A 14,313-nucleotide genomic window follows, 5' to 3' on the forward strand; every position below is an offset into this window, starting at 1 on the left:
AGGAGGATGGAAAATATCCAAAAAAGTATATACACACATGCAGGTGTTATACTACGACCAGCTGTAGCAACTGCCTGGATGGGCAGTGCGGGGGTAGTTTGGTCAGAATCCCTGATTGAAAATATTGATACCCTGGACAGGGACAATATTTTACTGTCGTTAGAACAAATAAAGGATGCATTTCTTTATATGCGTGATGCACAGAGGGATATATGCACACTGGCATCACGGGTAAGTGCTATGTCCATTTCGGCCAGAAGAGCTTTATGGACGCGACAGTGGACAGGCGATGCGGATTCAAAACGGCATATGGAAGTTTTGCCGTATAAGGGGGAGGAGTTATTTGGAGTCGGTCTATCAGATTTGGTGGCCACGGCTACAGCCGGGAAATCCACCTTTCTACCTCAAGTCACTCCCCAACAGAAAAAGGCACCGACTTTTCAACCGCAGCCCTTTCGTTCCTTTAAAAATAAGAGAGCAAAGGGCTATTCATATTTGCCACGAGGCAAAGGTCGAGGGAAGAGACAGCAACACGCAGCTCCTTCCCAGGATCAGAAGCCCTCCCCGGCTTCTACAAAAGCCTCAGCATGACGCTGGGGCTTCTCAAGCGGACTCGGGGACGGTGGGCGGTCGTCTCAAAAATTACAGCGCGCAGTGGGCTCACTCGCAAGTAGATCCCTGGATCCTGCAGATAATATCTCAGGGATACAGGTTGGAATTAGAGACAGATCCACCTCGCCGTTTCCTGAGGTCTGCTTTACCAACGTCCCCCTCCGAAAGGGAGACGGTGTTGGAAGCCATTCACAAGCTGTACTCTCAGCAGGTGATAGTCAAGGTACCTCTTCTGCAACAAGGGAAGGGGTATTATTCCACTCTTTTTGTGGTACCGAAGCCGGATGGCTCGGTAAGGCCTATTCTAAATCTGAAGTCCTTGAACCTGTACATAAAGAAGTTCAAGTTCAAAATGGAGTCACTCAGAGCAGTGATAGCGAACCTGGAAGAGGGGGACTTTATGGTATCCTTGGACATCAAGGATGCGTATCTCCACGTTCCAATTTACCCCTCACACCAGGGGTACCTCAGGTTCGTTGTACAAAACTGTCACTATCAGTTTCAGACGCTGCCGTTCGGATTGTCCACGGCACCTCGGATCTTTACAAAGGTAATGGCCGAGATGATGATTCTTCTTCGAAGAAAAGGCGTATTAATTATCCCATACTTGGACGATCTCCTAATAAGGGCGAGGTCCAGAGAACAGCTAGAGATGGGATTAGCACTGTCTCAAGAAGTGCTAAAACAGCACGGGTGGATTCTGAATATTCCAAAATCCCAGTTAATGCCGACAACTCGTCTGCTGTTCCTAGGGATGATTCTGGACACGGTTCAGAAAAAGGTTTTTCTCCCGGAGGAAAAAGCCAAGGAGTTATCCGAGCTTGTCAGGAACCTCCTAAAACCAGGAAAGGTGTCTGTACATCAATGCACAAGAGTCCTGGGAAAAATGGTGGCTTCTTACGAAGCGATTCCATTCGGCAGATTCCACGCAAGAATTTTCCAAAGGGATCTGTTGGACAAATGGTCAGGGTCGCATCTTCAGATGCACCTACGGATAACCCTGTCTCCAAGGACAAGGGTGTCTCTTCTGTGGTGGTTGCAGAGTGCTCATCTATTGGAGGGCCGCAGATTCGGCATACAGGATTGGATCCTGGTGACCACGGACGCCAGCCTGAGAGGCTGGGGAGCAGTCACACAAGGAAGAAACTTCCAGGGAGTATGGACGAGCCTGGAAACGTCTCTTCACATAAACATTCTGGAACTAAGAGCAATATACAATGCTCTAAACCAGGCAGAACCTCTGCTTCAGGGAAAACCGGTATTGATCCAGTCGGACAACATCACGGCAGTCGCCCATGTGAACAGACAGGGCGGCACAAGAAGCAGGAGGGCAATGGCAGAAGCTGCAAGGATTCTTCGCTGGGCAGAGAATCATGTGATAGCACTGTCAGCAGTGTTCATCCCGGGAGTGGACAACTGGGAAGCAGACTTCCTCAGCAGACACGATCTTCACCCGGGAGAGTGGGGACTTCATCCAGAAGTCTTCCACATGCTGGTAACCCGTTGGGAAAGACCAATGGTGGACATGATGGCGTCTCGCCTCAACAAAAAACTGGACAGGTATTGCGCCAGGTCAAGAGATCCGCAGGCAATAGCTGTGGACGCGCTGGTAACGCCTTGGGTGTACCAGTCGGTGTATGTGTTTCCTCCTCTGCCTCTCATACCAAAAGTATTGAGAATTATACGGCAAAGAGGCGTAAGAACGATACTAGTGGTTCCGGATTGGCCAAGGAGGACTTGGTACCCGGAACTTCAAGAGATGATCACGGAAGATCCGTGGCCTCTACCTCTAAGGAGGGACTTGCTTCAGCAGGGTCCCTGTCTGTTTCAAGACTTACCGCGGCTGCGTTTGACGGCATGGCGGTTGAACGCCGGATCCTAAAGGAAAGAGGCATGCCGGAAGAAGTCATTCCTACTTTGATTAAAGCAAGGAAGGAAGTAACCGTGCAACATTATCACCGAATTTGGCGAAAATATGTTGCGTGGTGCGAAGATCGGAGTGCTCCGACGGAGGAATTTCAACTGGGTCGATTCCTACATTTCCTGCAATCAGGATTGTCAATGGGTCTCGAATTGGGATCTATTAAGGTTCAAATTTCGGCCCTGTCGATTTTCTTTCAAAAAGAATTGGCTTCAGTCCCTGAAGTCCAGACCTTTGTTAAGGGAGTGCTGCATATACAGCCTCCTGTGGTGCCTCCAGTGGCACCGTGGGATCTAAATGTGGTTTTGGACTTCCTAAAATCTCATTGGTTTGAACCACTAAAAAAGGTGGATTTGAAATATCTCACATGGAAAGTGACCATGCTTCTAGCCCTGGCTTCTGCCAGGAGAGTGTCAGAATTGGCAGCTTTATCTTACAAAAGCCCATATCTGATTTTCCATTCGGACAGGGCAGAACTGCGGACTCGTCCGCATTTTCTCCCTAAGGTGGTGTCAGCATTTCATCTGAACCAGCCTATTGTAGTGCCTGCGGCTACAAGTGACTTGGAGGACTCCAAGTTACTGGACGTTGTCAGAGCATTAAAAATATATATTGCAAGGACAGCTGGAGTCAGAAAATCTGACTCGTTGTTTATATTGTATGCACCCAACAAGATGGGTGCTCCTGCGTCTAAGCAGACGATTGCTCGTTGGATCTGTAGCACAATCCAACTTGCACATTCTGTGGCAGGCTTGCCACAGCCTAAATCTGTAAAGGCCCACTCCACAAGGAAGGTGGGCTCATCTTGGGCGGCTGCCCGAGGGGTCTCGGCATTACAACTTTGCCGAGCAGCTACGTGGTCAGGGGAGAACACGTTTGTAAAATTTTACAAATTTGATACTCTGGCTAAGGAGGACCTGGAGTTCTCTCATTCGGTGCTGCAGAGTCATCCGCACTCTCCCGCCCGTTTGGGAGCTTTGGTATAATCCCCATGGTCCTTTCAGGAACCCCAGCATCCACTAGGACGATAGAGAAAATAAGATTTTACTTACCGATAAATCTATTTCTCGGAGTCCGTAGTGGATGCTGGGCGCCCATCCCAAGTGCGGATTATCTGCATAAGTTGTACATAGTTATTGTTAACTAATTCGGGTTATTGTTGAAGGAAGCCATCTTTCAGAGGCTCCGCTGTTATCATACTGTTAACTGGGTTTAGATCACAAGTTGTACGGTGTGATTGGTGTGGCTGGTATGAGTCTTACCCGGGATTCAAAATCCTCCCTTATTGTGTACGCTCGTCCGGGCACAGTACCTAACTGGAGTCTGGAGGAGGGTCATAGGGGGAGGAGCCAGTGCACACCACCTGATCGGAAAAGCTTTACTTTTTGTGCCCTGTCTCCTGCGGAGCCGCTATTCCCCCATGGTCCTTTCAGGAACCCCAGCATCCACTACGGACTCCGAGAAATAGATTTATCGGTAAGTAAAATCTTATTATTCATGTTATATTTTCAAAAGTAGCTTAAAATATCTGTTATTCAGTAGGATTTCTCCCAGTAAGGATGCAGTTATATTATCTGCACTGTGCTGCAGCAGTGCACAGTATTACAGATTATTATGAGAGAGCAACATTACTCATGGCAGTGTTGTGCCTATGATGTGGCGCAGTTATACTAGTGTTCCCACTCCGTTCCGACGGTTCATTACCAGCATCACTGGTAATGGAATCAGACGCCATGTTTACTAAGTTTAGGGAAGCATGTCCTCCTAGGAGTCCAACTTTATTAGAAACTTATGTATAGTAGAATGATTAAACAGAAACCATTATATTGCATAAGCATTGGTGGCTCCTACCTTTTCACTTGAGGGGGGCTGCAGTTCAGGTCAGCAGTTTGGTTGCCTGCCCTATACATTGCGCTTGCATGAAAAAGAAAACAACAGCAAGATAAAAAGCCAATGAAAACTTGGGCTTATGCACCTCCTTCTGGGGACTGCATTGGCCGCAGCTCCTAGAAACCAGGATAGACCAGCTGTAATAAAAGCAGAAGTAGCTTCACATTGAAAGTGCTTTCTACGAGTCACAGTCTGGACTACTGGGAATGGTGGATTTTACTTGGGGGGGATGCTCAAGTTTCGCCAAATAGCCCCTTTTTGGTGCACCCGGGAGACACTGCAACACCAAGCGACTTTTCACTCAAAATCTGTGTCCTATAGGCACAAATTAAACTACTGGAAGCGACAAAGCTATATTCCTAGTGTACGCAGACCATTGTGATTTACAACATTTGTACGTCTGTGTGCGGGGCGCACACAAACGTACAAATGTCCATATCAGCGCTGCTATCTCAAAGATGGGCCGATATGCGCGACCGTTCAGACACCTGCAGCTGTTGATTTCGGCAGCTGCAGGTGGCGATGCCCATTCACCACAGCAGGGATAGAGCTGTCCCTGCCTGTGGCGGGTGCCGGCTCCGGACCGCCCTGGGGATCTCGCGTGAGTAGCGAGATCCCGCGCAATGCGCAGAGGAGCTGGCCAGGACAGGTGCAGACAGCGTGTCAGCGCCGAGCTGTTGCACTGTGTGCTAGGGGGACATCACCGGAGGCTCCCCCACTTCGGCAGACAAGATGTTAATACATCTTGTTGATGTCACTTCCTGCTTCACCTTGGTAATGAGGCGAAGCAGGAAGTGTTATAGCTGCACGATGCGCGCTGCTATAATACATTTACCTCTATCTAAAAAAATATTTGTTGGGGGCGAAAACCTACATTTCTTTGCAAGGTGGGTTTTCAGTGCATTGAGAAATATAGTTCAGAAATTGCGCAACCTGCGTTTGTTGCCGTCTGACGTCATAATTTATACAGGTTTTTTTTCCTTCTAGATTGATGTGCTAAATAAACACCTATTTCTGACCTCCAAGCCCATGATCTATCTAGTCAACCTTTCTGAAAAAGACTACATCCGCAAGAAAAATAAGTGGTGAGTAGTACCTGCCCTGCATGTCTGTGTCAGACACGTGTGTAAGAAAACATTCCGTAAAGCTGCCTGGTAACAGATGAAATACCTGGCTATTAATCTGTCTCTCCCAGCGCCAGACTGAACGCATACAAGCAGTTTTCATCGCTTCGTCTGGGCCTGTACTTTGGAGATATTATAATGGTGACAGTGATGGAAATACCTTTTGACTGCTGTTTTAAATGCTGCTGTTCACCCTTTTTATTGAAACATGCTCAGTGGGACCATATAACTGGAAACATAAATGCTGCTTTTAGGAAATACTTCAGGGGAGAGAAATACCATTAAGTAAATGTATTATATAGGCTCTCCTCGGGTACTCCTTGATCTTGCATTGATTGTGGACAGCAGTGAATGTGGATGGTAAGAACATATTATATTTGTACAGCCAATCAATACCTACAATGTTATATTATTATTACCAGTTATTTATATAGCGCGCACACATTCCGCAGCGCTTTACAGAGAATATTTGCCCATTCACATCAGTCCCTGCCCCAGTGGAGCTTACAATCTAATATTCCTTACCACATGTACACGCACACACATTCATGCTAGGGTTAATTTTGTGGGGATCCAATTAACCTACCAGTGTATTTAGTATAGTATATAGGGCGGTATTCAATTGTTTGAAAAGTCAAAAGTCAGACACCCAACCGACTTTTCAAACAATTGAATTCCCCCCATAATGTTTATTCTTAATTGGCTCAGGATAATGGACATCGCCACATTTATATTATATAGTGCAGCACAAAATGATGATGGTCTATTGAAAATGTGTTAATAAACATTTTGTAAACATTTCTTTATTTTTAACCAGTTAAAAAGAATCTGATCTTAATTTTAGGTAAAGTTCATCATCTAGTTGGCAAGTTAGAAACAAGGGCGTGTATTATTTATCAAGAGGCGGCAGTAGCAAGTTTCCTGTCGGCATTTACTGAGTTGGTGAAATCTTGTATTGTCGAAATTTAATAATGAAATGTCACTCGGGCAGCTGAGTTCCTTTATAATACTGCCTGACGTGTATTAGCATGTATCTGCCCATGCGTGACCTGGCTTTGCCCGAGCTTGGGCTCCCAGTTTCCTTTTAGCCAAAGAAAAATGTACATAAATAAATAATAGAAACAAAGGGGCGTATTCAATTGTTTGAGAAGTCAGTTGAGTGTCTGTTTTTTCCTATCTAATAAACAGGAAAAAACAGACACCCAACGACTTTTCAAACAATTGAATATCCCCCAATGAGACTAGTCAATCTGTGGTACATATATATGGGATTCTAAAATTCCAGCTGTCGGGATTCCCGACAACCGGTGAAATACCACTGGATGAAATCCTGACCTCCACAAGGTATTCCCACTCAGTTGGTGGGTCAACCGACCGAGTGGGAATATAACCTGTGGCAAGCAAAGCGAGCGACTGGGCCTGAAGGGTGGCAAGTGCAACGAGATCACGAGGGGCCTCGCTGCGTGGATTCCGACAAACGGGATGCGGCTGTCCGTAAAACATGCTAATTCCATATATATTTTAAGATTGAAATATCAATATTTTTCTGTGGACTAACCCTGCTATCACCATCCTAAGGGTGATGATCGCTATTAGGGAATTGTGGTGGTACAAGTAACCATACAACCCTTCTTAAATAGACTTCTCCAGAACAGTAACCCTTGAATAGATATGGAGAAGCTGGATAAAAGAGCTATCTTGCTTTCATAAATATACTCCATAGTCCTATACAATGTGCGGTTTCATAAAGAATGTTAGGGCAGCCATATTTATACTAAGCACACATCCTCCACTGGGAAAAGTCAGTTTGCCGCAGGAATTACCGCGCTGATGCAGGGTTTGGGTTTAGCGCCCGGTGCTATTTAAGTAGCTACCTGTTTCTCCCAGCTATAGCACAGTAACCCATAGATTCATGGTTAAGTGCACATAGCTATAGGTTAGCTGCTTATGGGCAGCTGCAGAAAGCCCTACTTACCTCTGATTTCTATTTGTACCTCAGGAGGGTACAAACAGAAATCTGCATTTATTGCAGCATGCAGGGTGTAATCGAATAGCCCCTGAGCAATTATCCTGGGAGCTACAAGCCCACGGTAAGTGCCGCAGTGTAATTGAATTCGGTCCGAGGTGTATTTGTCACCAACACACACTTTTCGGAGCACTATTGAGGTCTAAACCCGTAGTCATGGTGGTGATGTAGGATTGTAGGGGCGTTTATACAATGTGTTTTTATCAAAGATTTTGGTGGCAACACCACACAATATGGGGCAGATGTAAAAGTCCGGGGAAGTGATAAAGCGGTGATAAGTGGAAGGTAATGACGCACCAGCCAATCAGCTCCTAACTGTTAATTTACATATTGGAGCTGATTTATCACTGCTTTATCACTTTTCCAGGCTTAATACATCTGATTTATTGGCACCCTCTTGGCCAACAGTTTTCACCCAGTTGGCGGCAGAACATACTATGTTTAAGTGACAGGTACAGTTTGAATATACATTATTATTATTATTATTATTATTATTATTATTATTATTATTCATTTAGTGCTCATTTTAATATTGCAGCAGAGAATTGGATTGAAAGTAATGGTTTTAGTTAACTTTAAACAATGAATTGCTGGGTGGTTATTGAAAGTGGACAAATAGTATTACGACGAGATCTGCACTATTAAAAGCATTGATGATGACTGCTTATATTGTAGTCAGCCTCTTTGTCTATACCGGGAAGGTGCAGCTAAACTCCCTGCCCAGATTTTAGAGTGACAATGCTAAATTCCCTTGTCGTATAAACAACCCTTTATGAAGCTAAGAACACTGTACGCTGTTTACTTAAGAAGTACCGTAATGGTACGCTAGTTGCGTAGCGATCGCTCAGCCGTAGGCGAGACGCTCTAGCGTCACGTTCGCTCACGGCCCAGTGATCACAGGACACGTTATTGGCTATGACTAGAGTAATGATTCGCTATGGCGTAGCGGACGCTCGAGACCACGAGGAGGTCACCAGCGATGCAGACGCTCACAACACTATACCTTAATGTTTAAACCTTATACCAAAGAAACACAAAGAATACCTTAATGTGAGTACAGGGTGTAAGTGCAACCTTGTGTAACCTGACTAACTACAAAGCTGCTTGAGCGTCACCGACGCTCAAGTGAACACTTAACACTATAAAAAACACACAGATACTGGTTTAGGTTCCAAAGCCTATTAACTGTATTATATCTAATATACTTGTAAAAGGGGATAACAGTACAAATGATACACTACAATATAACAGAGACTTCCTAACCACAGAACTAAAATACAAAAAGACAATACTACTCTGACCTAAATGAAATACAATACAATACTATAATACTATGGGAGATATAAGAGAAAAGAGGAGAGAGAGGGAGAGAGAGAGAGAGAGAGAGAGAGAGATAGAGAGAAATTGGCTCACGGAAAGACAATGATAACGGAGAGAAACTTACGCACAAAGGGTATGATCGCCTGCGCCTCGATATCCAGCTCCCGGCTATCAGCAGATAACCGTTGATGAGAGAGTGAGAGCTGGATGTGGTCGGCCTGCCTATTTATGCCCCACACACAATGCAATCTCATGGTCCTACAATCCCATTGTCCATTGGCCGAAGGAATTCGGCCCTGCATCATAACAAAAGGTCATAGGGTGATTCATACAGGTGGGCTGTGACGATTTCCAACAGCTCAGGTGGGTGGGAAACTGGGTTTCCCGCCGCATACCTGAGTATGTGTAAATAATAGAAATGGACATAAACTTCTTATGTCCATAACTATTCGCACGAGCGATTAATACGCTCCAAACCAACACCGGAATATTGCTAATTAAATACTCTTCCGATGGGTACCAAACACTGCTGTATGATTCCTGTTAGACCCTTCGTACGATATAAAGAGGGATTCCTCAGCTCTGGGACATTGTATTTTAACCAAACTTTCAGAATCTATCAAAGGGACCATGATCTATAAACTACATTAATTGTGAACATTTGTAACGAATGAGTCGCACGCTACGACTACATAAACTCTACCGTAAATACGCATACCGCGCCTGCGAGTGCACGCTATTGCGGGTATGCGCCTCCACGGGAGAGCGTACGCACGCGCAGCGCGGACCAGTGTGCGGTGCAAATATGGCAACGTGCATTGGGACATTTTTCTGACTTTGACAGTCCACCCTTTGGCAGTCAATAATAACTGCCACAAAATATTTAAGGAGAAAAATGTAAGTCAGGGGTTAATTGATTTCCATGGTTGGGTAGGGGAGAAGAGTGGAGTAGGTGTGAAGAGGGTATGACCTAGTGAGAAAGCAGAAGCATGTGTGTATGAGTCCATGTTTGGAGGGTCATGTATCATCGTGCCGTACGTGTGGTAAATCAAGCTTCGAGGTATTGCGAAGTATACATTTGAATTCCTTCTTATCCTGTGGTACAGGTCTGTGGATGGGCTGTCAAACTCTACCGAGCTCATTTCGGCTGTGGTTGTAACAAAATGGGGATGCACATTTTAGTTGATGATACATGAATGGGGGAGGTATGTGGTTGCTGATATCTGTGCCTGTATTCCCTATCGTCTATGTGTGTCATTACCTGAGGGTTGTAGAGATGAAGATAAAGAACACTTATGGAAAATGCAATGATATTCTATGTCAGGGAAATGTACATCTGTCGTCGAAGTTGTGTTCGGTATCTGTTGAGAGTCGTCTTCTTTGCGCTGTATTGCTCCTTGGGCATGAGCAAATAGCTTTGTCTGAGCCATCAGATTTACAAAAAAATGTTGGGCTAGCGTGAGTTTAAAAATACTAGGGAAACTGGGGATCCATGGCAAAGTTCATCAAGTGTCCATATTTAAAGTTGTCAAATCTTCTTCTTTGGTGCTTGTCTGTTGTCTGTATAGCGTCTCGTCAACTTCCTCGTCCAAGGGGGTCTTTGTATCTTGGAGAAAAGCAGAAAAACAGGTGAAAGAAACGGACCGTATAATCGCATTTTCATCACATTCTGGTTTCTATCATTGGGTCATAAATCAAATCCAGGTTAATTACGGTTTCCTCGCTCCTCAAGCTCATCACTCTTGTACTTTGTTTGCACCTCATTAAAGCCTGCCCGCATCTAAATATCAATCCAATCGATATAACGACACCCAAGATACATAGTAGAAACTTTCCAACATCCATTATGACTCCTTGAGCCCAGTCTCCCAAACCGGAGAACCAATTTCGCGGGTTCAACCATGACACCCAACCAGTCAGCTCATTACCTACAGCAGCAAGGGTGAGATTGTGTTTTCGACGAAATTCCCACTTCAATTGGAGAATATCGTCCATCTTTTGGTCTATGACCTCTACCGGATCCTCGGTGCTATTTGTGATATACGTGCAACACTTTATGCCGTACTGTGTTGCCAATGTAACACAATATCCGCCTGTTACTGCCGTAAGATAATTAAGAACCATCCTATGCTGAACTAGTTCTGTTTTGTAAGCTTGAAGTTCTCTTCCAGTGTATCTAAACGTGTCATCATACATTTCAGTGATATTATCTAACAAATTGGCGAGTGCGGAAATGTATCTATAATTCATCACACCTCGAGCGGTACGAGTGAAATCTAACGCTACCAGAACCTGAATCCCGGTGGATTCATGGATAAGATCAGAGGCCGGATGCTCTAACCTTTCTGACAGTTGTCTTTTAACTCGGTGCTCGTAATGAGTGTGAGTATAAGGAGCTTGGGCACCACGGTGTATGTCCTTCATTTTGTCATGTGTAACAGTCATCACTTCAGGCAATACTTTTCCAATATAACACAATCCTTCAGAGTTTGGGGCAAGCCACTTGTACGCCTTTCTCCCGCATATGAAATATGCGTCATCGGGGAGAACATAAGGGACGGAGAAGGACATGACCATGTTACAAACCTTCCAGGTGAAGTCTCCTGACCCTAATTCTTCCATCTGCTTAATGCACGTATCAGTTTGTACGATATGTGCACAGTATCCTGGTGATACCTCTCCAACTCTAGTAATCCTATTTCCTAAGGTATATCGATACCGAAAAGATTTTCCTCTACTGGCTATATGGCGTATGAGCTCTGTATCTGTAGGCATTCTATCTGCTCTGTGTGAAAAGGTCATGGTAAGGTTGCTCCATGACACTTCCCAATTTCCCGGTTTTCTGGGATTGGAGATGTTAAAACATAAGAGGGACCTATCCACATGGTATTGGTGGAGCTTCAAACTAGGAGGGCTGGAGATGTTAAACCTCCGGTCCACCGGTCTCCCACCACTTAGCTCAAGTACCTCCCCTAACGTTAAAGGAAATGGTACTAGCCCTGATTTGCTGTGACCCTGAGGTACTTGAGAGCATACCCAACAATCTGTTTGGTTTAACACGTTACCCACTAAGGAGTGATAGTCACTCAATGGATGCCGGTCTATATGGATATTAAAACTAGATTGGCATTTCTTTATGCATCCATCTTCAACCAGATTATCACAGAGCCTACAGATACAATTTTCTTCAGCTAACAATCCATCACAATTTCTTCTATCGGACCGTTTTCTGATACTCGCCTTTGCTTGTTGGTTCGGTTGATCTTGGAAAACTACGCCTCCATCATCATAATCGGAACCCATTCCAGAACCTCTTTCGACCTCTATGGTACTCTCGCCGGAACAGACTGCTCTGGTCAACATCATGGTTAACATCAAAATCCGGATCACAGTCTCTTGGGGCAAGTCCATCTTTGAGGAGGAAATAGAGAAGAATGAGAAGGGGGAAAAAGAAATTTTAAGGGAGAGGGGCTGGGAAGTGGAGAAAAACAATAAAAGGGAGAAGGGAGTCGACAACTGCTTTCGGTCTTCAAGGCTCAGGTGCCGCCTCAGTCCTCCTGGAACAGACACTCCAGTGATACAACCTCTACCGTCTGTTCCTTATCACGGGACTTCTCTGGATCAGCAACCTTTTTGCAGTGGGATGAATGGACCCAGGTCTCTCTCTCAGCAACCTTCAATGCTGTGGTGCTAGTCAATAAGACCTGGTATGGTCCTTCCCATCTATCAATAAGACAACCTGAGCGTAGAAAATTTCGTATCATTACATAATCCCCAGGTTCAATGTCATGACAATTACTATCTGGTAAATCAGGAATCATCAACTTCAGATTATCATTTTGATTCCTCAACTGCTTACTCATGTTAATCAAGTACTTTACAGTTACTTCATTGTTACATTTCAAATCATCCTGAGGGTTAATCATGACATGCGGTTGTCGACCAAACAAGATTTCAAAAGGAGACAGATTAAGAGGGGACCTGGGAGTGGTTCTGATGCTATACAAAACAATGGGTAAAGCTTCTGGCCACGTCAATCCTGTCTCTGCCATTACTTTACTCAATTTATTTTTAATAGTGCTGTTCACTCTTTCGACCTTCGCACTCGCCTGTGGACGGTACGGAGTGTGCAGCTTGCTATCAATACCCATCAATTTACACATTCCTTGAAAGACATCACCTGTAAAATGGGTACCCCTATCACTTTCAATGATTCTAGGGATACCATATCTACATACAAATTCCTGCACAATTTTCTTAGCTGTAAACATAGCGGTATTTGTAGCTGCTGGAAAAGCTTCGACCCAATTCGAGAAAACATCTATACAGACAAGTACATATTTCAAATTTCGACATGGGGGTAATTGAATGAAGTCAATTTGTATTACCTGGAAAGGGCCGCCGGCAGGTGGGATATGGGATGGTTCTGTAGGTATTGCTTTTCCAACATTCTTTCTCAGACAGGTAAGGCATGACATTGCTCTTTTACTCGCATGAGAGGAGAATCCTGGGGCGCACCAGTATGCTCTTACCAATTTGCACATCCCCTCCTTGCCTAGATGAGTCAGCCCGTGAGCTGCTTCAGCCAGACATGGAAGGTATGCCCTGGGGGCCACCGGTTTACCATGTCCATCCGTCCAGAGCCCTGAGGACTCCTGGCCATATCCCTTTGCCTTCCAGACTGCTCTTTCCTGTGTGGAACACAAATTCTGCATCTCACACAACTTCTGTGTGTTGATGGTATTAAATACCATCAGTTGTGTGGTGTCTGTCTGTATGGGGGTAGCAGCTGCAAGCTTTGCGGCTTCGTCTGCTCGGCTGTTACCAAGGGATACTGGGTCTTGGCTATATGTATGTGCTTTACATTTGATAACAGCCACTCTGTCGGGTTCCTGTATCGCTGTTAGAAGCCTTTTTATATAAGCTGCATGCGCTATCGGTGTACCAGCCGCCGTCATGAAATTTCTGAGCCGCCATAGCGCTCCGAAATCATGGACTACCCCGAACGCGTATCTGGAATCGGTGTAGATATTGGCTGACTTACCCTTAGCCAATTCACATGCTCTGGTTAGGGCGACCAGTTCAGCAACCTGGGCTGAGTGAGGTGGGCCTAGCGGTTCCGCTTCTATGGTGTCTTGGTCATCTACGACTGCGTATCCAGTACACAAGTCTCCCGAGTCTGACTGTCTGTGACAACTACCGTCCGTGTAGAACGTGAGTTCTGCATCTTCCAGTGGATTGTCACTGATGTCAGGCCTTGCGGTAAAATTTTGGGTCAAATATTCCATACAATCATGTGTATCTTCCTTTGCATTAAATCCTCCTTCCCCATCACTCTCACCTTCCACCCTTTGTGTCTGACCAGGCACATCTGGGAGAAATGTTGCAGGATTTAATGCGCTGCATCTCCTTATGGTGAT

At 45.1% G+C, this 14,313-nt stretch overlaps 1 protein-coding gene across 1 annotated transcript in view; it reads left to right on the top strand.

Moving 5' to 3' along the window:
- The window catches only part of OLA1 (Obg like ATPase 1), a 315,794-nt gene that overhangs the window by 197,685 nt on the left and 103,796 nt on the right, over positions 1-14,313 (top strand). Inside the window, exon 7 of the mRNA XM_063933437.1 lies at positions 5,411-5,508. Within this exon, the coding sequence (XP_063789507.1) occupies positions 5,411-5,508 (98 nt within the window). The remainder of the gene's footprint in view (positions 1-5,410; positions 5,509-14,313) is intronic.

The sequence above is a fragment of the Pseudophryne corroboree genome, chromosome 7 (assembly GCF_028390025.1).
Source record: "Pseudophryne corroboree isolate aPseCor3 chromosome 7, aPseCor3.hap2, whole genome shotgun sequence".
Classification (NCBI taxonomy): Eukaryota; Metazoa; Chordata; class Amphibia; order Anura; family Myobatrachidae; genus Pseudophryne; species Pseudophryne corroboree.